The sequence below is a fragment of the Peromyscus leucopus genome, chromosome 1 (genome assembly GCF_004664715.2).
Source record: "Peromyscus leucopus breed LL Stock chromosome 1, UCI_PerLeu_2.1, whole genome shotgun sequence".
Lineage (NCBI taxonomy): Eukaryota > Metazoa > Chordata > Mammalia > Rodentia > Cricetidae > Peromyscus > Peromyscus leucopus.
The window spans coordinates 58,640,983-58,666,000 of NC_051063.1; the positions used below are offsets into that span (position 1 = coordinate 58,640,983).

At 51.3% G+C, this 25,018-nt stretch overlaps 1 protein-coding gene across 1 annotated transcript in view; it reads left to right on the plus strand.

Moving 5' to 3' along the window:
• Nucleotides 1–25,018, plus strand: part of Lrp5 (LDL receptor related protein 5) — a 106,684-nt gene that overhangs the window by 25,143 nt on the left and 56,523 nt on the right. The window contains exons 2-5 of the mRNA XM_028871616.1: nt 5,599–5,995; nt 14,466–14,663; nt 16,451–16,647; nt 18,140–18,271. Coding sequence (XP_028727449.1) covers nt 14,470–14,663; nt 16,451–16,647; nt 18,140–18,271 — 523 coding nt within the window. The 5' untranslated portion in view covers nt 5,599–5,995; nt 14,466–14,469. The remainder of the gene's footprint in view (nt 1–5,598; nt 5,996–14,465; nt 14,664–16,450; nt 16,648–18,139; nt 18,272–25,018) is intronic.

Here is a 25,018-nt window from a genome sequence, read left to right on the forward strand (position 1 = left end):
GGGAGCCAGTGTTGCCTGGAACAGAGAGGGTTGGAATTGGGGTATGAGGACCTGCTGTGAAGAGATGATCTTGTTCTGTAGAGGCCATTATGTAAGTGTGGCCAGCTTACCATTCTGGCCAGTCCAAGGTAGGGTTTGTGATATTCTGGAAGCTTCTTCCCACTGCCTTGCTAACACAGCAGGTTCTGTTCTTGTGTTCTTTGTGCTCCTGAGGGTTCCCCAACTCTGTTACAACAAAAGCTTTTCAGAGTCCCATCAGCCTCTGTTGTCCGGGCGGCACATCATCTTTCTGATGTGTTCGGTCACATCTTTGGATGTGCAGGCCATGGCTGTTTTGGTTTTGACACAAATGATCGCCTTGGCCAGCTGTGATTTGGGCCCTGCTGGACTTATCAGCTATGCATACTCCAAAGAGGTGAGTGTGGCTCAGGGTCTGTTTCCCCCAGGTCAGGTGTCAGGACTCTAGGGCGAGAATGGGGGATGGCCCGGAGGTGGCCTGATAGAAGATGGCAGGGACTGGGGCTGTTCTGGTGCATGTGGAATGGGGGCTGTGGCCAGATGAGGGGGTTTCCTGGCTCAGCTGGTCCAGAGGCCTGTAAATGGATGCGTGGATGGAGAGATGGATACATGGACAGAAAGAGGAACGGGTAGATGGGTGGGTAGATGGGTAGAGAGGGCTATAGGAAGCTGAGCTCAGGAGGAGGCAGGGAGGAGGCCAGTCTTCGTGTTTGCTAAGGTTCCCATTAAAGGCCAGCCTGTTGGTAGGGAAGGAGGGGTCATAAGAGACCTAAGGGTTTATGCTTTATAAACATCAAGCTGCTCCTTTCTATTGATCATGTCACTGAGAGCAGCCTTAGCTGGGAAAGAGCCCCTGGGAAGAAGTGAGATTCTGTGGCTGAGGTCATGGCTGTCATAGTTGCTTGGGTGTGATTGGCCAGGAGGCAGGTGCGGTGGTCCAGCTCCTGCTGTATGCTAGGTCTCAGGTGGGACATGCAGGTGGGGAAGGCTTTGGGGAACCGTGGACCACTGAGTGTTAGTACATCCTTTTATTTTAATTAGTTGTTGTTGTTGTTATTATTATTATTATTATTGAGACAAGGTCTCTTTACATATCCCTGGCTGTCTTGGACACACTATATAGAGCAGGCTGGCCTTGAACTCACGAAGATCTGTCTGCCTCTGCCTCCCCCGTGTGCTGGGATTAAAGTTGTGTTGGCACTTTGTTTTACCTTGACTAAGAATGTTGTCAGGGCTGGAGAAATGGCTTGGTTAAGAGCATGGACTGTTCTTCCAGAGGACCTGGGCTCAATTCCCAGCAACCACATGGTGGCTCACAACCATCTGTTATTCTAGTTCTGGGGGACCTGGTGTCCTCACACAGACATACATGTAAGCAAAACACCAATGTACATAAAACAAAAAATTGTTAAAAAATAGAAGAATGTTGTCAGTGGCGCAGCAGTGAGCATTTTCTGTGCCTCAAGATGGCTTACCTTTATTCTTGTCAATTGGAGATGAGGGACCAGGCCTCAGCTTCTCTTGAGCTTTCATTTTGGTTTCCATCATTTAGCTGAACATGGCTTCTTAGAGAGGCATAGAGCTTCCTAGCTTGGAGGTGGAACACCGCCTACCACCCCAGCCGGTCTAAAGTTCATGGTTTACGGTGACATTCCTGGGGGTTTTGCAGACTATGCATTGTCCTGCCAGTTCTGTTTAGGAAAAAAAAAAAAAAAAAAAAAAAAAAAAAAAAAACTGGGCTGCAGAGATGCTTCAGCAGTTCACTGCTGGCTTTCTTTTAGGGGATCAGAATCTGGTTCTTAGCACCCACATCAGGCAGCTCACAACTACCTGTAACCCAGCTCCAGGAGATCTGATGTTCTTTTCTAGAGGTCAGTGTCTTCTCCAATCAGTGTTTTTTTGAGACAGGGTCTCTCATGAATCTTGGAACTTACTGATTTGGCTAGAATAGTTGGCCAGTAAGTCCCAGGGATCCTCCTGCCTCTACTTCCCTGGGATTACAGGAGTACACTTTATATTCTCTCTCTCTCTCTCTCTCTCTCTCTCTCTCTCTCTCTCTCTCTCTCTCCCTCTCTTCCTCTCCCTCTCCCCCCCCCTCTCTCTCACTCACACACATTAAAAAAAGTCTCCAAGTTGTTTCCTATGGGCAGTGGGAGGGGGTGGGGGTAGGAAGCACTGTGTGGGCAGCATTGGGTGGGCAGACAGATGAAAGAAAGTGGGTGGGGCCAGAGTAACAAGTCCTGGGTCCACTTGGAGTTCTGGCCCTGTGGATGGGATGCAAGATTGTATGCAGGTGATCCTGTGAGACTCCCAAGCTGGTAGACATTCAAAGCTTAGATGCTGAGGAGCTGAGGTGTGTTCCATTTGTAGTTGGAAGTTTTCCTGTGTCCTGTGCAGTCTGCAGCCTCTCAGACCCAAATAAACACACAGAGGCTTATATTAATTACAAACTGTATGACCAGTAGCTCAGGCTTATTACTAGCTCTTGCACTTAAATTAACCCATAATTCTTACCTACGTTTAGCCATGTGGCTTGGTACCTTTTCTCAGTTCTGCCTTCACATCTTGCCTCCTCTGTGTCTGGCTGGTGACTCCCTACTCAGTCTTCTTCTTCCCCGAATTTTCCTTGTCTGCTTACCCGCCTATACTTCCTGCCTGGCTACTGGCAAATCAGCATTTTATTTATCAACCAATCAGAGCGACACACATTCACAGCATACAGAATGTCATTCCACAGAACCTATTAGTAGAATCCATAGATTTGAGGGGATAGCTGTAGCTTGATGTCTTTCTGGGATGTGGTCACTGTTTCCTGTGTCTTCTTCCTTTTTTCCCCCCCAAGACAGGGTTTCTCTCTGAAGCAATCCTGGCTGTCTTGGAACTCACTCTGTAGACCAGGCTGAGCTTGAACTCATTGATCTACCTGCCTCTGCCTCCTGAGTGCCAGGATTAAAGGCAGGCACCACCACTGTCCGGCCTTCTTCCTTCTTTGAGATTCCAGCCCCCCACCAGAAAAGCTTGCAGAGTGCACCCATGGCCAGTACCACCTCCTTGGGGCACCTTGCTTAGGTGGTGTGAGACTGTGTGACTGTGCATGTGTGTGCATGCTCTCCAGCTAAGCTGGTGTCTTCTTGTATGTGAACCCTTATTCTTTCTGTGGCTTGGCCTTTTCCATTGGGTTGGTGATAGAACCTCCTCCCACCCCCATCAACCATGTGTGCACAGGCTCCCACGCTCGCCTCGAGCCATTGGAGGCCCATATAATGGTTTGTGATTATAAATAAGGCATGGGCCAGGATTGCTCCTTATTTTGGGGTGGCAGCAAAGGGTTGGATTATCTGGAATTGGGCCTTGTTTGGGGTAACCATGTAAACAGTGTAAAACATGGGCTATTGGAATGGAAGGGAAACCCTTGGTTATGAATTCTATATATAAATACTGGATCTACTTACAGGGTTAAAATGGGATTGTTGGCACTGGGGTTTTCAGTCCTACTTCTGCTATGGCAGGGATGATAAACTGACCACAGGGCCTGGTGCCCAAGGCAGGAGGGGGCCTGGGCTGGTGTCTTTCTCTGATTTGATGGAGTCCTGGGAGCAATAGATATGTACCTGTCAGAGATAATTCTGAGCTATCAGCTCCCCTCTCTGGTTGTGGGTGCTGAAAATCTCTGGAGGTATGGGATGTCTATGTTCTTACTTTGAAGGGGTATATATAAGATTAAACTGCTGCGGACATAGGGTGGACCAAGGGAGCCTGTCATATGTCATAGGGAATTTGGCCTGGTCAGCTGTCAGCTGTGCCTTTTCAAAACATTAACCCTTTGCTGTCATTGTTTTGAGGCAGACTGGCCTTAAACTGGTACAGACCTAAGGATGACCTTGAACTTCTGTGCTTTCTGCTTCTACGTCTCATGTCCTGGGCATGTGCCACCATGCCAGGTCAAAACGTGTATGTGTGTGTGTGTCTGTGTGTCTGTCTGTCTGTGTCTTTGTGTGTGTGTCTGTCTGTCTGTCTGTGTCTGTGTGTGTGTGTTGTGTACAAACTGAGGCTCAGCAGGTGGTAAAAAAATCCGATCTGGCAGCTGGGATCCAGGCTAGTGTTAAGCTCAGGACCTCACGTCCAGTGGAGCTGACCCTGGCCTGGAGAGGCCTTACCACAAGCTGTTTCCAGGAGAGCCTCCTTGTGTTGGTGGCCTGAACCCTACTCATTTCACAGGGAGGATACCACAGACCCTGGGTCCCTGCATAGAGCATACCCCGGGCCTACCGATGCCCCTCCCTAGAGGTCTGGCCTCTTGCCTTATCATATTCTGCTTCAAAAATAATACTTGCACAAACAGCCTCCTAGCAACAGATGTGGAATTCAGAATTAACGCTTGAAAATACATATTTACACTCTTGAGGCAGAGACTCTTCTACTTGACCAAGCCTTTATTAGCCTTTGTCGCCAGTTAGCGCTCTCTCGTGCCCTCAGTGGCAGGGCGCATGGATTCATAGTGATGTGAGGGAGTGGGGGAGGGAGGGAGGGAGAGAGAATGCACACATGCACACATGTGTGTGCAGTTATGTGTGCATGTGGAGCTCAGAGCTCAACATTGGACATCATTCCTCAGAAGTCATCCATCTTGTTTTTGTTTTTAAGAATTATTATGTGTACATGTGTCTGTCCATGTGTGGGTATGTGCATATGAAGGAAGGTGCCTACAGGGACCAGAGGTGTTGGGTCCCCTGGAGTTGGAGCTACAGACCATTGGGAACTACTGTGTGGATGCTAGGAACCGAACCTGGGTCCTCTGCAGGAGTAGCATGTGCTCCTAACTGCTAAGCCATCTATTTTGTGGTAGTCCCTGCTGCCCAGACTTCCTAGGAGGATGCTCTGGTTCTGCCCCTGTGGCTCTTTCTCTCTCTCACTCTTTTGTCTCTCCAGAACTTTCCTTTGCTGCCTCTGCCTCAGGGAGGGGAGAGGGTGGTGGAGCCAAGTGGTGATACAGAGCTCATGTCATCCAGGGTTCTCCTGGTGGGGGAGGGGAGGAGAAGCAGCCTGCCCCCAGGTGAGGGTGGGGAGCTCCCCACTTTGTGGCCTGCCTCACTGTGGGGCCCTGGGGCTACTGCCAGGGACAGCTAGCTTCCTAGGAGTGTGTTGTGGGTTCTTCTTAAAGCTTAGGAATTAAGTGTGTGGTTTCCTTGGTGGTTCAGAGCTGGGAGCCCTGGCTCCTGGGCTTCAGCTCCCACTGAGGGTTGGAGGAAAAAAAAAGTCCCAGGAGGTTACAAAATATCCCCCCCCCCCCCCACCTTTGAAGAGCACACCTGAACTCCTGAGAGCAAGTTGAGGTGTGTGTGTGTGTGGGGGGGGGGGGGGAAGTGGTCTTTCCAGTTTGGGGAGAGCAGCAGAGCCAGAGTTTGGGGAGTCTTCCTGCCTCTCTCCCTGCACTGGTCTATCCCCAAGGGAGCCTCTGAACCGCTGGAAGGAAGGGGTGTTGGGTGCTGGGGACCCGAGGAAGGGTCCGCGGTGGCCATGTGCGGTCCCTGGTTCCCGTCCTGCTCCGCCAGCCGCCCTGACCCTCTGCTCTGCCCACAGCCTCACCGCTCCTCCTGTTTGCCAACCGCCGGGATGTGCGCCTTGTGGATGCAGGTGGAGTGAAGCTGGAGTCCACCATTGTGGCCAGCGGCCTGGAGGATGCGGCCGCTGTCGACTTCCAGTTCTCCAAGGGCGCTGTGTACTGGACAGATGTGAGCGAGGAGGCCATCAAACAGACCTACCTGAACCAGACTGGAGCTGCTGCACAGAGCGTCGTGATCTCCGGCCTTGTGTCACCGGATGGCCTGGCCTGTGACTGGGTTGGCAAGAAGCTGTACTGGACAGACTCGGAGACCAACCGTATCGAGGTGGCCAACCTCAACGGAACGTCCCGCAAGGTTCTCTTCTGGCAGGACCTGGACCAGCCAAGGGCCATTGCCCTGGATCCCGCACATGGGTAAACCTTTGTTCTCCTGGTGTGTGGATGAGCATGGGGGCTAGGGTTTCCTCTGGAGCCCACGTAGCAGCCTGAGGAGATACCCTGGGGAGCAACCCCTTACTAGGAATCGGCTCCCTTCCAGATCCTGGACTATAAAACATGCCGTGTTTAGCCAGGTATGGTGGCTCGCTCTGTCATCCTAGCCTTCTGGAGGCTGAGGTTGGAGGGTTGCCACAAGTTCCGGGCTAACCTGGAATATAAAGACTGTTGTAAAAAACACAGGAACTGGGGAGATGCCCAGTTAGTAAAGTACCTGGCTTGTGACCATGAGGACCTGACTTCAATCCCTAGAAAAAGTTAGCTGTGGTAGCACATGTCTGGAATCCCAGCACTACGGAGTCAGAGACATGTGGCTCCTTGAGGCTTGCTGGCCACCTGCAGAGTCTAATTGTCAAACTCCAGGTCCCAGTGAGAGAAAATGTGTCTTACCATGGACTCCTCCCTCCCTCCCTCCCTCCCTCCCTCCCTCCCTCCCTCCCTCCCTCCTCCCTCCCTCCCTCTATTTCCCTCTCTCCCTCCCATCCATCCCTTTCCTTCCTTTTTTTGGTTTTTCAAAACAGGGTTTCTCTGTGTAGTCCTGGCTGTCCTGGATCTCGCTCTGTAGACCAGGCTGTCCTCGAACTCACCGAGATCCACCTGCCTCTGCCTCCCGAGTGCTGGGATAAAAGGCATGCGCCACCACCCTTCGTTAGTTTGGATTTCTATTGCTGTGGTAAAACACCATAACCAAAAGCAGCTTGGGGGTGAAACAGTGTGCTTTATCGATAGCTCTCAGATCACACCCCATCACTGAGTAAAGTGAGGGCAGGAACTCAAGGCCGGAACCCAGAGTCGAGAACTGGAGCAGGAGGAACTCTGCCTACTGGCTTGCTCCCCTCGCTTGTTCAGCTTGCCTTTTTCTAGCACCCAGGACCGGCAGCCTAGGATGACACTGTCCAGTGAGTTGGGCCCTCCCACATCCATTAGCAATCAAGAAAATCCTCCACTGCCTATAGGCCAATGGGGGCGTTTTTCTCAACTGAGGTTCCCTTTTCCAAAACGACTGTAGCTTGTGTCAAGTTGAAATAAGACTAACCAGCACGCATGTCTCAAAAAACGGGTGGGGGCCCCTGAGTAATAGCACTTGGATTTGAGCTTACCCTCTTTTCGACACCTAGGACAGCGACCCAGGGGAAGTTCAAGTACCTCATCCCCCTTTATGACTGTGTTGGCTGAGATGGGTCCCTGTTTGGATGCAGTACCTTCTCTGTCTATTCTGGAAGTTGCCTGCCTATTGGTGTGGCCAAACTCACTGTGACCCTGGAAAGCCCAGGGCAGTGACCAAGGCCGCTTGGAGGGAAAACAGTCAAGGAATGAATGCCCTCCAGCTGCAGGCTGCGGAGGCTTGCTGGTTTCATCATCACTCTAGACTTTTCCAAATGGACACAGTTTCCTTGTTCACTCCTTGCCGTTTCTACATCCCTCTTCTTTCAGGATTGACCCCGAGGTGGGGCACACAGACCCTTGTCTCAGTTGTTCTCGGGCAGCCATGAACCTGAAGTTCTAAGCTAGCTCAGTTGCGAGAACAATCAGGCTCACAGAGAGATAGATGATGTCTTGGGCAAGATACACATACTGTTTTTTTTTTTTTTTTTTGCCATAGGCTGTGTTGGACTCACCTGACATTTTAGCATTTTTAATGTCCCCAGAACTTCTGAGAAATGCCAGCCAGGATCTCCCGGATGAGGAAGCATGTTGTGGGCTGTGGACCTTGTCTGTGTCTTGTAGGTGCTCTGTGCAGCCAGTTCCAGTGTGGGATAGATTCCAACTGCCCCATGCTCTGCCTACTTCCGCGGCCAGGGATCCTAAGCCCATCTTTGGGCTGCTCCAGCATTGGGGTGCTGTCTGAACCCCGATAGTACTGTCTTATTGTGACCTCCTCAGTGAGCTCCTCTGGGCTAACTGTGCCAGCTGCAGGCTGAGCAGAAGCTGGGCCAGGAGAGGCTGGCATGGTCTGTGTATGTGTTCTTGGGCTTGACTGGAGGGTTTGAAATGCAGACTGGGAGGATCGCTGCTGCTTGATGTAGGGAGTTTGAGGAGCAGACCAGGTGAGGGCAAACTATGGGGCTGAGGTCACCTGTTTGTCACGGAGCTGGCCTTTGAGTGTGTGGGAACCTAAGTGTGTGTCTTCTGGAGCCACATACTTTGTGCAAAGGCCCAGGATGGTGTGTGTGTGTGTGTGTGTGTGTGTGTGTGTGTGTGTGTGTGTGTGTGTGTACGTACATGCCTAGGTATATATGAGGGTATATAAGAGAGACCTGTGTGCAAGCATTACATGAGCGTGTGTGAATATGTTATGTGAGGATGTCTATGCACAAGTGTGTGCAGGGGTGATTGTGTGCAAGTGTAACCGTGCCTGATTGTGCTTGTGGTGAGTATTTGTTTATGAGAATGTACAAGCATAGACATACTTCATGTGTGTAAATGCGATTTTTTTATGTGAGAATGTATATGCGTTTGTGTGAGCATGATTACACACAAGGGTTATTGAGTGTGTGCACATGAATGTATGTGACTGTTACATGTGCACAGATAAGTAGGAGTAATTGTGTGTGTGCGTGTGTGCATGTGCACTGGTGAGCATATACATCTGATTGTGTGATCGAGGACCTTTGGATGGGCACGTGTGTTTGTGAAGTGTGTATGCAGGTGTGTGTATCTGGTGCATATACACCAGAGGTAAGTGGGATTTTTTTTTTTTTTTTTTTTTTTTTTTTGGTCTGGGTGACACACCAGTGGCTGGCTACCAGCCCCTGTGGGTCCCTCACCCTGAGCTGCATGGAACTCAGGTCATCTTCTAGGACTATCTCCATGCTACCTGGTGAACAGTCTGAGACCTCTAGTCCTCATAATCTTCCCAGGAGGCGTCAGCCCTTATCCCAGGAGTCTCTGTGGCTGAGAGGGATTGGTCTGTGTGAGAGTCTGACAGAACAGGCTTAGGCTAGCACCTCATTCCTCAAGGACCCCTGTTCTCTTGTCTCTTTCCCCTGCTTTCCCACTCCTTCTGGGACAGAATGTTCTAGCTCTTCCCGACCACGTTCATGAACATTGCCAGTTCTCCAGCTGTGTGTTTCTCCATTGTCCCAGTGCCCTGACAGGGTGCCGGTGGGGTGGGGGAGAATATGATACAGGCGCAGTTTGTCTGAGAGGAATGAGTGTCACGAGGAGAGGAAGGCAGGGTCTGGGAACAGGTCAGTGTTCAAGGCTTCTGGTTGTAGCCGTGGAGCTCAGGAAGTCCTCTTGTGTCTTTATTTTCCCTACTGGGGATGGAATCTAGGTCCTTGCCTTACACATGCCAGACGTGTGCTCTCTATAACCAAGCCACATCTTGGTTTCCTGTATTATTTCCTGTACACCTTTTCCTGTATCTCATTTGGAGACAAAATATCACTAGATTACCCAGGCTGACATTGAACTAACTAGCGCCGCCAGGCCTTGAACTTGGAATCTTCCTGCGTTTGTGTCTCGAACAGCTAGGATTATAGGTCTGTGTCACCAGCCCTGGCTTCTGAGTGCCTTTTAAGTAAAGACCTGAAGTGAGTGAAGGCAGCAGCCATGTGATATTTGGAAAAGGGGGAATGACCAGTGCAAAGGCCCTGGGGTAGAGAAGACTAGAGCCATGGGAGGGAATAACTCAAGTTCATGGGGCTCCTTTGGCTTTGGGTTGGGCCCGGCTCCCTCATAGCAGTTACAGATGGCAGTGGAGGACAGCGTCTTGGCCCAGGCACGGAGGGGGTTGGAGACAGAAAGTGTCTAGGGTTGAGGTCTATTCTGAAGGCAGGAACAGCTGGCAAGGGTGACATGGCACTGTGTTTGTGTCCCCATCTATACAGAGGTGTGGTGTGACCTCATCATGCCATATGAAAACAGCAAGGACAGTCATGGGTGCGTGACTGCTGCTGCTCTAACACACATAAACGACACCACATGTATGTAGTTTTCTTACCTCCTTCCTTTCGTGGGTCTGTGTGTGTACCATGCACATGCTGTGCCTGCAGAGGCGAGAAGGCATTGGATCCCTGGAATTGGAATTATAGAGGGTTGTGAGCTGTCATGTGGGTGCTGGGAATTGAACCTGGGCGGTCTGTAGAAGAGCAGCCAATGTTGTAGCCACTGAGCCATCTCTCAGCACCTTATCCTTTTCCCATGATCGTTGAAGGATATCTGACTGCACTGGGAAATGCTGGATTGGGTGATGCTTCGTGCTTGTTTAGAGCCGCTAGGTGGGGCTGGAGAGATGGCTCAGAGGCCAAGAGCACTGGCTGTTCTTCCAGAGGTCCTGAGTTCAATTCCCAGCAACCACATGGTGGCTCACAACCATCTGTAATGAGATCTGGTGCCCTCTTCTGGCCTGCAGGCATACATGCAGACAGAACACTATACATAATAAATAAATCTAAAAAAAAAAAGTATTAGAGACGCTAGGTACTTGGTTGGGAACTCAGCACCCTCCATTCTCACCTAGGCTGTGTGGGCTCTGTCACCTCAGCCTCTTTGACCCTGATGGTCCTTATTAGATGTTTGAGTGGTCCGTTTGTGTGCTGGCTCCTGACTTCTCCCTTGGAGAGACCTGACCTCCCCGGGGTCGCCTCGGTGGCTCTGCTCCTGGGCCAAGGTGAACCTCACCATTGCTGCCTGGACATCTCAAGCTTCCTAAGTGCATGTGTGAAAGCTGAGGGTACAGCTAGGAGTGGGAATCATGAAAGGGAGGAAAAGAGAAGCTTGGCTCTCCCTTCAGCTGTGGGAGTCTCTGCTCTGCCCTGTGCCCTCCTGGGACACGGTCCCCTCTGGAGCCGTCCTTAGACGAGGGGATCCTGCCTCAGCCCCAGTTGAGAAGGATGGCTGCTGTCCAAATGCCCACCTCAGTGTGCACAGCCCAGGACCAGGTAGCCAGGAGTGGCAGAGAGGGCCACAGAGACGGCTCAGTGGCTATGACACTGGCTGCTCTTCTATAGATGGCCCAGGTTCAATTCCCGGCACCCACACGACAGCTCACAACCCTCTGTAATTCCAGTTCCAGGGGATCTAATGCCCTCTTCTGGCCTCTGTGGGCACCAGGTGTGTACATGGTACACACACACACACCCACACACAAAAGGAAAGTAAAGAGATAAGAAAGCTGCATCCATTTAATATATATATATTTTCAGTTTCCTGTGGTGCAGGAAGGGCATGCATGTTACAGCAGCCTAGCTGTGGAGAAGCCTTGCTGCATATCAGGGTGGGCCTAGAGGGCTGCTGGGTCTCAGGGGAGAAATACAGCTTGTATTGCCTTGAAGCAACACCCCAGCACTGTGGCCCTACACCGGGGCCCTGAATCGGGTCTGGGGAAGAGGATGGCCCTAGCTCTGCCAGCTCGCACTGCAACAGTGCTGGCACTGTGTGGGCCGGTCCCCACGGAGCCAGCTGCTCACCGCTTCCCCATTTAAGGAAACCTGTAGGCCTCAGGAACTGGGGGAAAATGTGGATTACTAACCTTGTTTTGCTACCTGGCCTCAGCTTTGGGCCATAGTACACCAGATGGGAGTCAGAGAGGTTCACCTTCTCAGTGGGTGGCAAGGCCCTGGGCTAACTCCAGGCCTGTAGGAGAAGCACAGGGAGGGAAGGAAGGCCTCTGCTGAGGCGGACCTGCCTCCAGATTGCCCAGGGAATCCATCCCAGTTCTGGCCCTGCCGATGCGGGATGAAACGCCCATGAAGCTTGGCCCTTCCCTGCATGCACATCCAGGCTGTTGTCTGGAGCTGCCACTTGTATGTTTGAGACAGGGCCACCTGCCAGCCTCCTAGCTGTCCCCTGGGGCAGTAGGCTAGCTTTCCCTGCAGTTGTTGACACAGAGGATGGTGTAGGAGACACTGAAGATAGCCTGAGGGGTGCTTGGCCATTAAGCCGGGCAGAGAAGGGGACATTTATAGGGTCGGCTCCTGTGCTGGGGGATTTCCTGGCAGCCCTTTCAGAAGGGGGTGACGGTTCTGGCTCACATAGGACCCTTGCCGGGAAGACAGGTGGTGGCACAGCAATAAGGGGGCCCCTGGACAGCTGAACTCCCGAAGCTCTTGGAATGCCCATTATTGCAAGAGGACTGTTCCTCTCCCCAGATCTTTATAGCTCTGCCTCGCCTGGAACCCATGGCAATTCTCCTGTCTCAGACTTCCATGTCCAACTTGTAGAGACTCCAGGAGAGTGCCAGCTGAGCCCCTTCCTCATGCTCTAGGTCACACTGGTCCCTGGATCAGTTTGGGGTTGGTTTCCATGAATGATATTTCACCTCAGAAGAAATGGAGGACAAGATAGATATGTGGGGACTGGCCTGACACCAGAGGGAATACGCGGACAAGAGAAGACTTGTGAGCCCTGGAGCCTGGGGTATACAGGAGTGTCACAGGACTCCATCTTACGAGGACTGTGGGGTAGGAAGTGGGCTTCTAGAGGACACTCTGATGCTGCCCTCTTCTCCCTGCAGAGGGTTGGGCAGAACAAACTGTCTGCCACTTTTGAGTTTTATGACTCACCCACGGACTCCCTGGATGGGAACCTGTGTCCTCAGAGTTGATGTGGTTCTCCGTGGGCTCTGCTGTACAGTCATGTACACTACAGTCCATGTACACACCCTCTGGTTATATTCTCTGGGCACTGACTGGGTTGGGTCTGATCATCTTGGATGCTGGTGTCTGAGCACAACACATGTAAAGGCACTCTGTGGAGTGCAGTGTCTTATGGGAATATGACGTGGCCCCTCACTATGGGCCTCCTCCTCACAGACCCTCCTGGGGGTCACTCTGTTTTTTCTGTGTATATCCACTGCAGCTTGTTTTGTTTTCTTGGGGACCAGTTTCCTACATCCCAGGCAGGACCCAAGCTCAATGTGTAAGACGGGCTGGCTTTGAACCATATCTGTCTGTCTGTCTGTCTGTCTATCTATCTTTTTTTTTTTATTTTGTTTCTTTTTTTTTTTTTAAGATTTTATTTATTTTATTATGTATACAGCATATATGACAGCAGGCCAGAAGAGGGCATCAGATCTCATTACAGATGGTTGTAAGCCACCATGTGGTTGCTGGGAATTGAACTCAGGACCTCTGGAAGAGCAGTCAGTGCTCTTAATCTCTGAGCCATCTCTCCAGCCCTCTATCTATCTATCTATCTATCTATCTATCTATCTATCTATCTATCTATCTATCTATCTATCTTTTTTTTGGTTTTATCTATCTTATATATTATATATATATTTTAAAGGTTTCATTTATTTTTATCTTATGTTTACGAATGTTTTGCCTGTGTTTATGTAAGTGCACCGTGCGTGCATGTGTGCGTGTATGGTACACATTGAATTCAGAAGACGGTGTTAGATCCCTTGGAACTGGAGTTCCAGAGGCTGGGAACCTCCAGGTGGGTGCTGGGAACTGAACCTGCAAGAGCAGCCATGCTCTTAACTGCTGCTGAACCATCTCTCAGCCCTTACATTTTATATATCTTTTTCCCCTCCTTTTAGTCGAGACAGGGTTTCTTTGTGTAGCTCAGCTCTCCTGGAACTCACTCTGTAGACCAGGCTGGCCTCGAATACATAGAAATCTGTCTGCCTCTGCCTCCCAAGTGCTGGGATTAAATGCGTGTGCCACCCTCCCTGGCACATTTTATATTTTTAAGTTTGTGTTTCTCGGGGCTGGAGACATGGCTCAGTACGTCTTTTCTTGAGGATCTCAGTTTGGTTTTTAGCACCCACTTTGAGCAGTTTACAACCAGCTATAACTCCAGCTCCAGGAGATCCAACACCTTCTTCTAGACCCCACAGATACTGGCACACTCACCCCTTACACACACACACACACACACCTGAAAATAAAATAAATAAATAAATAAAATCTGGGCATGGTGGCACATGCTTGTAATCTTAGCTCTTGGGAGGTGGAGGAAGCAGTGGGATCAGGAGTTTGAGGCCACCCTTATATATAGGAGATGGAAGTAGTGGTATGCGGGGGTGTGGTGGAGGTGATGGAGGAGGTGCTGTGGTGGAGGTGATGGAGGAGGTGCTGTGGTGGAGGTGATGGAGGAGGTGGTGTGAGGAGGTGGTGATGTGTGGTAGAGGTGATGTGGTATGCTGGAGATGATGGAGGTAGAGGTGATGATGGAGGAGGTGGTGTGAGGAGGTGGTGATGTGTGGTAGAGGTGATATGATATGCTGGAGGTGATGGAGGTGGAGGTGGTGGAGGTGATGGAGATGGTAGTATGCTCCTGTTTCAAGCATTTCAAGCATGAAATCCCTTAACCTTTAAAAACCTAAAGTTCTGGTTCCTCAAACCGTAATCTCTGGCTAGGGTGAGCTTTGCAGGCCTGTTAGAGGTTGGGACCAATCCTCAGGTCTGTTTGTGTCTCTTTACCCTCGCCTCATTAGGTACATGTACTGGACTGACTGGGGCGAAGCACCCCGAATCGAGCGGGCAGGGATGGATGGCAGTACCCGGAAGATCATTGTGGACTCCGAAATTTACTGGCCCAATGGGCTGACCATCGACCTGGAGGAAGAAAAGCTGTACTGGGCTGACGCCAAGCTCAGCTTCATCCACCGTGCCAACCTGGACGGCTCCTTCCGGTGAGTGCCCTGCGGCCGAGGTGCCCTCCCCACTCCGCCCTGTTGCCCCAGGGAACTGAGGCTCCTGAACTCAGGCCTTCGACTCTTACCGTGGGCTCTTAGCAAGGATTGCTTGATGACTTGGGAATGGAGCACAGGTACCACACCCGGCATCCCAGCTAATGTGACTGTTCCCACGGCACTATGTTGAAAACTCCTCCCAAACTGGGTAGAAGGGAACAGATGTAGCACTCTGAGATGGTTGACTGCAAGTGTGACCACTGAGCTCAATCTCAATCCCAGGAACCCACATGGTGGAAGTGGAGAAGGTTGTCCTCTGACCTCCACGCAGATGCTGTGGCGTTCATGCATCTGCCCATACACACACCACACACAGTAATTAAAAAATAGAGAGTACACCTGACCCATATCTGTGCCTAGGTTTGCTGTGAAACCAGTGAGAAAATCTCAGTGTTCAGGGACAGGAACTGTGGCTCAGTGGTTGCCAGCACTTGCCACTCTTGCCAGCCTGATTCTTCCAGCACGCATGCTGTGAAGCCTTTCTAGCACCCTCTCTGGCCACCTTGGGCAGCTTCATCAGATGCACATACCTGCACACAGATACACACACACGTACATAGAAATCAAATCTTAAAAACAAAAGCTCAGTGTTCAGATTGTTTTGGATTTTAGAGTTGCCCGTCAGGGTTGGGCCTGGATGGGGCTGGGACGTTCACTGCTGCCTCTGCCCTGCCTCTGCCCTAGTCTCTCCCGGGCACCAGGGGCTGTGTGATGATCTATCACTGTATCTCCAGTCTTGCTGGTGCTGAGGGGACATCTGAAGGCTTGAGTGTCGTGAGACTGGCAAGGCCAATGTGCCACCCCTGTCGGGATGATGTGAAGCTCTGTGTTCTGTCATCTTCAGGGGAGGGGTGGGAATACACACAGTTGGCCAGGTCAGGGCCTGGTCTGAGAGTTGGAAATGAGGCCAGTCTGGGGACACTGGACTGTGGGAGCAAGTGATGCCAGCATGACCAAGACTGTCCCAGAGTCTGGAACGCTGCTGACCTGGGAGCCTTGGGCAAGGGTTCATGGCATGAGAGTGGCAGTTAATATAATGGTGATATTGGTGACATTTCCATAGCATCAGTCATGCCCAGGGACATTTACCAGTTCATTTAATGTTCACAGCAACCCCAAACCACCTCCTGTATGAGGATGACAGCAAGTTCCCAAGGCCACACAGCTGGCCAGAGCCCGCTGCAGCAGGGATGGTCGTTAAGCAAGCCCAGGTTGCTGGCTGTGTTCAATTCCACTTCTATTACCACTCTTCAGAATCTCGTTAAACAGGATGTCCACTGTGTGGGACATTCTGAGCACAAGGGACTGAAGGTGTCTCCCTGCTGTTGATACGGCTCTCGGACGGAGCACGTCTGGCTGAATTAGCATGAAGCGGTTTGCTCATCAGGGCTGGGGACCCAGGGTTTCAGGAGCTGTTTGTGTCCAGGTGCAGTGCATGCTTCTCTCTTATGCAGGGGGCACTTTGTCCCTTTGTCCAGGGACATGAATGTTTTTGTCACAGGCATGGGAGGCTGGCCAGGTGTGGGCAGTACCCATGCACACCTGGAAGGGCTGACTGGAGTGACCCAAGTAGGGTCTGCTCACAGCTGTTTTCCTTTGATCTGACGAGACATAGTGGGGTCTGTGGTGGCCCAGGGGCTTCCAGAATGGGGCAGAGTTGGTCTATGAGGTCTCCTGACCACTCTGCCTTTTTTTTTTTTTTTTTTTTTTTCCCTTCTCTGCTGCAGGCAGAAGGTGGTAGAGGGCAGCCTCACTCACCCCTTTGCCCTGACGCTCTCCGGGGACACACTCTACTGGACGGACTGGCAGACCCGCTCCATCCACGCCTGCAATAAGTGGACAGGGGAGAAGAGGAAGGAGATCCTCAGTGCCCTCTACTCACCCATGGACATTCAGGTGCTGAGCCAGGAGCGGCAGCCTCCCTGTAAGTGTGAGCAGGCACTGGGGGATGGGGTGGGTGGGGCAGGGGATAGGCAGGAGGTGCAGGCATAACAGGACAGGGCTGGCAGGTGGGACAGGAGGTAGATGGGCGGGGCCTAGCCCGGATGTGGGGCTCGCCCAGGTCACTGGGGCAGCATAGGGTCAAGCAGTGGGGTGTAATGAGGCTGAGCGGGTTCAAGCAGTGCAGTAGGGAGCAGGTGGACACGAGTGAGCAGAGACCTCCACCTGACCAGGCCAGACCTCTGTCCAGCAGAAGTATCTGTGCAGGGGGCCACCTCTCCATGCTGACCTAGATGGAGGAATGTGTGTATGTGTGTGCATGTGTGTGTTTACATGTGTGCACATGTATGGTGTGTCTTCCCGTGACAGTCCGGGCAGGCTAGTGTGGCAGACAGGTCCCCTCTAGAGCTGTTCTGTGCTTTCTAGAGCAGGTGGTGCCATTTGGGAAGACCCGGTGGAGTCCTAATGTGTGGAACTCTTGTTTGGAGTTGTTGGTTCTCAGTCTGGGGTCCTAGATGGTAGAGTCTTAGCAGAAGTCGCTGATGGTGATGCTGAGCTTCTGTGATAGATTAGAGGTTGGGTGGGAGATGAGAAGGGCCTGTTCTAAGCTCACCCAGTTGCACAGGGACCAGAGATCCGTATTTCTGACCACACTTTATAGAAGGCTTGAACTTAGGGCTTAGAACTCAAGCCAGGAAAGCATCAGTTAGTGTAGGAGGAGGGGAAGGTGGTCTCTCGCTGGTCTGGGCAAGAGTACCAAGGTTCTTGGACCCTTCTACCCTCGGGGCAGCCCGCGGTTCACTCTCAGTGGTGGGAGGGCAAAGGTGCACAGCAGGAGCCATTGCAGTTGGTAGTGGTTCAGTGGCGCTGAGCTCCGCTTCCTCAGGAGGAGGGGGGTCTAGAGACCTTGGTTAGATCCAGCTGTGCATTGGCCAGAGAAGGCCTGGGTATGGTCACCCGGGGTGGATGGAGCAGATCCAGATCTCCTGGATGGAGAGTCCAGGCAGATCAAAGAGACAAGTGCTCAGGAGTCCACTGACCCGGGTTCCTAGGGATTGCCACACGAGCAGGTCTTGAGGATTTCTGTGGAAGCATGGTGGGCGACACTCTTGGGAAGTAGCCTTTGAAAGTTTGTCTTCTTGTAGGGGGAGCCTCTGGGTGGGGTAAATCTTCCCTCCAGGGGCAGGTCAGGTCTGGGGTGGTTTCTGAGAAGCTACTGAACAGCTGGCGAGGATGAAGGCCCTGCGTGTGGGTGGTCAGTGGTGAGGTAGGGCTAGAGGGGCCTGTGGGGAAGGGTCCTGATCATGAGAGCGTGCCGTGGTGTTGGGCTGGAGGGACACCTGAGAGCTGTCCTGCAAGACTGGCGAGGAAGTAGTGGGATGCCAGCTCATTCGGAAGTGAATGGCAGGGCTGTGGTGGGGATCGTGTGTCCTGCACTGCAACTCTCTTTTATTCTGTCCTGTTTCCTCCACCAGTCCACACTCGATGTGAGGAGGACAATGGTGGCTGCTCCCACCTGTGCCTGCTGTCCCCGAGGGAGCCTTTCTACTCGTGCGCCTGCCCTACTGGTGTGCAGTTGCAAGACAATGGCAAGACGTGTAAGGCAGGTGAGGTGGATGGAGCACTGGTACCGCTGGGGCCCGACCTGGGGAGGGTGAGGGGGGGTGGCTGTCACGGGCTTGGGTGTCCCCAACGTGAATATGGTGGCCTCTTCACAAGGGTCTGCTTGCTTTATCGAAGACCTGAACGTTGCTGCCTCTGGGGCTGGGGTTCATGGTCAGCTCTGGGCTGTGTTTGACTGAGGGAGCAGCTCTTTGGGAGTCTTGTGTCTCTCATCCAAACAAACAAACAAACAAACAAACAAAAAAACCATGTCCTGCCTTAGTAGTGCCCTCAGAGTGCTGAGCATGTCAGTGTATGGTCAGACCCTCAAGGTTTGCTGTCCTGAGTTTTCAACCAAAAGCTATGAACTGTAAAAATGAAAAGATGGCAGCATCAGTGGCCGCCGCTCAGGGTGCAAGCCTGCAGCGTGGCGCCTGGCCGCGTTCTCCCCTTCCGGACCATTTTTTTGTCCGCTGAGAGCACCGTATCCACCACGGGCATTACAAGTGCAGACATGGGATTTGGCCTGGCTTTCCTGCATCGTGGTTGTTTATTTTTTTTCTTGTGGCCTATTGTCCCGACTCTTCCCTCCCCATTAACGCCCATGTGCAAATGTGGGTCCCAGATCAGCCGAACTGAATGTTTTCTTTCTGACTCAGAGAGCTGGTTTTCCTCTCTTTTAAATATATATTTTTCTTCTTTTCTTTTTTTGAGATTATAGCTAATGACATCATTTCCCCCTTCCCTTTCCTCCCCCCAAACCCTTCCATATTCCACTTCTTTCTCTCTTTGAACTTCATGGCTTCTTTTTCATTAATTGTTGTTAACATGCACATATATGTGTATGTGTGTATATATATACATACATATATATACGTCTAACACATACACGCATATACACATATACACATACACGTACATATATTCTTAAATATAACTCGTTCAGTCTGTATAGTGTTACTTTATACAGTAAGGTATGAAATGTAAACTTGGGCTGGTCATTTTGTATGGGATAACCAATGGTGCGTTCTTCCCGCTTTTCCTGATCTCAGTGTCCTTATTGCCTGTCGTGCTTTGTGTAAGGCTGAGGCTTCATGCCCTTTCTCCTGTCCTCTAGCATGTCTGTTGTTGTCCTTTTTTAAGACGGGCTCATTGTGGAGCCCTGGCTACCCCGGAACTTGTTATATAAACCAGGCTGGCCTCGATTTCATGGAAATCTGCTTGCTTCTGCTTCCCGAGTGCTGGGATTAAAGGCTTGTGCCACCATGTACACGGATTCCCCTCTGATTCACACACCTGCTACCTTTTGGCTTAGGCCTTACTCTATAACATTTGCTCCTTCGGGCGGGGCTCCTGCTGTCATTATCCTCCAGTGAGCAGCATTCTCATCTCCAGGAGATGAATTTCCTGCTGTGGTGCCTCAGTTAGCCGCTTCTGGTACCCTACTCAGAGGATGTTGCCCGGCCTTGGGGATGAGTTGGGGATCGGAAGAATAGTTCTCTGGGTTGATGCTGGGTCTTGTCCCATGACGGGGGAGGAAAGCAGCCATCCTGAGGCTGGTTCCCCCCTTTTTTCTTCTCAGACAGAGCCTGCTTCCTGCACCATTGCCCCACACCCACAGGAAAGGCAGGGGAGGCAGCCGCCTGCCGCCACACCTGGTCCAAGCAGCTTCCTAGAAGCTGTTTCCTGGTGTTGGCATGTGTGGATGCAGGGATGTCCTCACTCGGCCCTAGCTGCTGTCCAGGCACAGGGTGTGACTCTGAGGTTTCCTGGTCCCTGCTGTGTGCTCTGCAGTGTGGGACTCAGACTGTAGCTACTGCTGGGGTGGGAGATCAGGATGAGCAGCTGGCCCTGCCCTTCCTGTGGGAGCCAGGTTCCTCGATGACTCAGTGTCCAGAGGTCACATTTGCTGCTTTCCTAAGAATTTTGTCTCCACTAGAGGTGAAAGGCACTCCTAGAAGACTGTTGGAAATGCCAGGCACAAAGGAGAAAAACATTTTGTGTCCCTCAGAGACCTACTCAGGTGGGAGTGTGTGACAGGCTGAGGGCATCCCTGGAGTTGGGTGGACTTGTATGCTAAATCCAGATTTTTCCACTTTGGTTGCAGATGCCTAGACTAGGGTATACTGTTAAAAGGAGGGAGATGATGCCAGGCCGTGGTAGCACACATTTGGGAGACAAAGATCTCTGTGAGTTGGAGGCCAGCTTGGTCTACAGAGTGAGCTCCAGGATAGCCAAAGCTACACAGCGAAAACCCGTCTAAAAAAAAAAAAAAAAAAAAAAAAAAAAAAAAAAAAAAAAAAAAAAAAATAAAGAGGAGGGAGATGTTTCCAGATGAGATAAAAAGCATGTGTCCTTGTTCGGTTTCTACTGCTGCGATCAACACCACGATGATCAAACACAGTTTTAGGGAGGAAAGGATTATCTGTCTCACAGGTCACAGTGTCACAGTCTGTCATGAAGTGGAGGAAGTCAGGGTGGGAGCTTAAGTGAGGAACCAAAGCAGAGGCTCTGGGAGAACCCTGCTTCCTGCTTGCTTGCTCAGCCTGCTTTCTTAGTAACTGAGGACCACCTGCCCAGGGATGGAACCACCCACACCAATCACTAGTCAAGAAAACACCCCATAAACATGCCTCAGATGGAAGCATTCTCTTTTCCTCTTAAAATCTTATGCTTCCCAGCACTTGGGAGGCCGAGCCAGGCGGATCTCTGTGAGTTCAAGGCCAGCCTGGTCTACAGAGTGAGATCTAGGACAGGTTTCAAAGCTACATAGAGAAACCCTGTCTCAAAAAACCAAAATAATAATAATAATAATAATAATAATAATAATAATAATAATAATGCTGGGTGGTGGTGGTGCATGCCTTTGATCCCAGCATTCGGGAGGCAGAGACAGGCAGATATCTGAGTTCCAGGCTACCCTGGTCTACAGAGCAAGTTCCAAGACAGCCAGGGCTACACAGAGAAACCCTGTCTCGAGAAACCAAACAAAACAAAACAAAATCTTATTTATGTTTTGAGAATTTTTTAGGTCTTCCCTACCTTCCTACCCATCCAACTGCATATTCTTTCTCTCTCTTAAAAAAAAACAACAAAACAAGGCACACACCGAATAAACTGTGGAGCCCAGTTTGTGCTGGACAACTCCTCCTGATTATGGGGCCTACACCGGAGTCTGGTTGCCTAAGTGTCACGCCACTGAGGAAAACTGACTTACCTCTCTCTCAGAAGCTATCAGTTGCAAAGAGCCTCTTGACTAGGGGCAGGACTTCATGCCACCCCCTCCCCCAATCTGCTCGGGGATTTTGTCTGACTTGAACTTGTGCGTGCTGTCAGCCTCTGTGAGTTCATGTGAGCACCTGACCTGCTCTGTCTGGAAAACGCCATTCCCACCACCTCGGGCTCTTGCAGTCTTTTGCCTCCTCTTCCACGTTGATCTTTGAGGGGAGGGGTGTGGAAAAGACATTCAGTTTAGGGCTAATCGCACCAATGTTGGAGGTATTTTTCTCAGTTGAGTCCCCTTCTCCCAGGGTAACCCTAAGGAGTACAGGGTGTGCCCAGAGTTTTGTACGAGAATAGGACTAAGGGTCCACTCTTTTCTTAGTAATTCCTAGCCTTGCCTCCTTCAGGACTTCCTCTCTGTCCTGGATCCCTCAGGCTGTTCCTAGGCTGCTAGGTGGGGAAAGAATAAAGAACCCAGAATTAGGCTGGGGATGTAGCTCTTGGTAGACTGCTTGCCAATCATGCACGAAGGCACCATACAAATCAGGTGTGTTGGTAGTGGTACACATCACACTAGTACCCAGGAGGTGGAGGCAGGGGGATCAAAAGTTCAAGGTCATCCTTGGCTACATGGTAAATTGAAGGTTAGCCTGGACTATATGAGATCCTGTCCCAAAAAAGAAAACAAACAACAGAATTAAGGGCTTGTTCCCAAGATGTAGTCTATAAATTTCAGGTGCTTCTGAAATATTTTTTAATGTGTCATGTTCCTGAGGGATCTGGAGATCTGGGAGAATGGGTTCTGTCCCTGAGGAGCCTAGGGTCTTCTTGGAGGACCTACTGACACAACCCCATGTCTCTGAGCCTGAGAGACAAACTTTAGTGTGGTTGGGATCTTAGACCACAAAGGATGACAAGCCATGGCCTGTCATCCATGCACTGTGTTCTTTGCAGGCTGTGAGCATCCTTTGATGTGCATAGCTTTACACATTGCAGGGTGTGGTGCTATGTAGAGTGCTATGTACAGATTTTGCCTGTTGAGATGCCCTGTTTACTGATTGCAAAAACAGAAGATATGACTGGTATGGGAAGGTGAAGCAATGAGACCGGTAAATCCTGTCATCTTCTCCTCTTTGGTGGTGTGACCTTGAGGTCCTGGTGGTCAGAGGCTTCCTGCAGGTTTCTCAGCAGTGGGAGGTCAGTGGTGGCTGGAAGGGCATGATGGTGCCTATGGGTTTCTACCAGCACCTGGGGAATCATCCCAATGTCAGGTGGAGAAGGGAACTCAGAGTTGGGAGTGGCCAGCTTCCTAGGGATCTCCTCATGACTGTGGCATCTGTGAAATCTCAAAGTCTTTTCCATTTGAGGCCACATGGAAAGACCTGGTCTACAGTGGGCTGTGTGGGAAAGCGGATGAGCAGCTAGCCATGCCCAAAGGACAGATCTGTAGGGAACCAGGAATGGAGATCTGGAGAAAGGCTTTCCCCAAGGGAGCATTGGAAGTGATGGGCATGTAGAACATCTTGCTCTGAAACTAGGAACCTAGTACAGATTCTTCCTGGTGGTGAGGAAACGCACTAGCCACCTTAGAGCATCTGAATTCCAGCCTCTCCTAGCCATCATATTAGGCTTTAGTCCGTGGCCTGGCTGCTTTCTTTGAGAGGGACTCAGCCTCCCCATGCTCCAGCGTCATCTGCAGGAAGGGAACAGTGGCCGCACTCCATGGAGCGCTGGAATAACTGCTGCTCAGCAGAAGGGACTGGATTTGAATTGGAACTTGAACTGGGAACCAGGCAGGCACTGATTTGAGTCCAAGAGAACAATTCTTCCCAGAATGTCTGGAGTCAAGTAGATGCCAAGGTTAGGTGGTAACAGGGCTGGAGAGGTCTCACTGAGTGGACAGACAGGCTGGTGACCTGGTACAAAAGTGGGTGTCCATCCTGGGGATTCTGAATGTGCATGGCTCCTATTCCGTGGACTCAAGGCCAGTGTTGATCTCGGGAGGTTGGGGGCCTGGCTGTCACTGGACTCCTGTGACACATATGTTACTGCAGGCCTGATGGAGAGGGGACGGCGTGTGGCTGAAGGTGCTCCTCCAGGTGGACTCACCGTAGGTGGGAGCCGCTGCCGTAGCTCCGTACCCCTCCCGGTTTGTTGTCAGAGCCCCAGGCATGACTGCTGAATTCCTGGACTTCACTTTCTGGAGCTGGGGATGGGAGAGCCCTGCATTTTCCTGAGTTGGAGCAAATGAAAGTCAGTCCAGAGTCTCCCTTGAAGTAGGGCCTGCGATGGGAGCTCTGTCAGGACCCCACTTAATGGGAGAGTGGGAAATGCCCGTAAACTGGGGGCAGAAGGGACAGATGCTTGTGTAGCCCCCTAGTGGAGTGGTGTCCCTCACGACCCTGAGGCGAGGTGAAGAGAGCAGTGTCCCCTTTGGTGTGGCTGGAGAGTGAGTGAGAAGCATGTCTGTGAGGGGGCTAGCATCTGACATTGAGTGTTTTCCGCTGTCACTTCCTACCTTATGTGTGAGGCAGGGTTTCTCATCTGAGTGCAAAGCTTGATGATCCAGCCACTCTAGATAGCTAGCTTGGTCTGCCTCCCTAGTTTTGGGTCCACCACATCTGCCTGACATTTACATGGGTGTTGCAGATCTAAACTCGGTTCTCACACGGAACAAGGCACCCACTGGGCCATCTCCTCAGCTCCATGAAGCTTTTTCTTAAAGATAGGATCTTCCTATGTAGCCTAGGCTAGCCTGAAACCCAGTATGTAGCCCAGGCTGGCCTCAAATTCATTTCTCCTAGTACTGCTTCTCAAGAACTGGGATTACAGGCATGTGCCATCATGTTAAAAAAAAAAAAAACAAAAACCCCAAAAAACCTCTGACATTGCTTGGGTGAGCACAGACTGCACACCCATCCTTTGAGCTCACGAGCATTTGGGTCTAAGGTGACCTTTGCCTTTGGGGTCTCTGCTTCCTGTCCTCCAGCTCTTCTGAGGTGGCTGCAGTGAGACCAGCCGAGGATGTTGCAGCAAGTCGTCTGCTTCCTCCCAGCTCCGCTGGGGCTCTGTGTGGCCTGGGGTGGCTGTGTTGTGGATTTCCCCCATCGGGGTGATTCTCAACTCTAGGAAGCTGGAGGCTGAGAGCCCTGTGTGTTTGGCCTGGGCCAGCCTCCCTCCCTGCCCCCTCTGAGGCAGCCTCCACAAGCAGATGGCTTTGGTTTCTCCCATGTTTTTCCAATTATGTGGAATGGGCTAAAAACAGCAGTAGCAGGGGCCTTCTTTGGGAGTCGCCCCTGCTGACTCTCTCCGAAGCCCGCAGCTCCCTCGCCGTCCATGTCTGGGCATCCCGCTCTTTGTGGACCCCTGGCCCTGATAGTCTTGACTTTTGTCACCTAGGCTTTGGGGCAGTCACTTAACCACACTCCTACTGCTTAGGGTCACGATTCACCAAGCCAGAGGACCCTGTGACCAGACAGAGCTGGCTGCAGGACCTGCTGCCGTGGCTCCCCTGGACAAGGCCTAGCAAG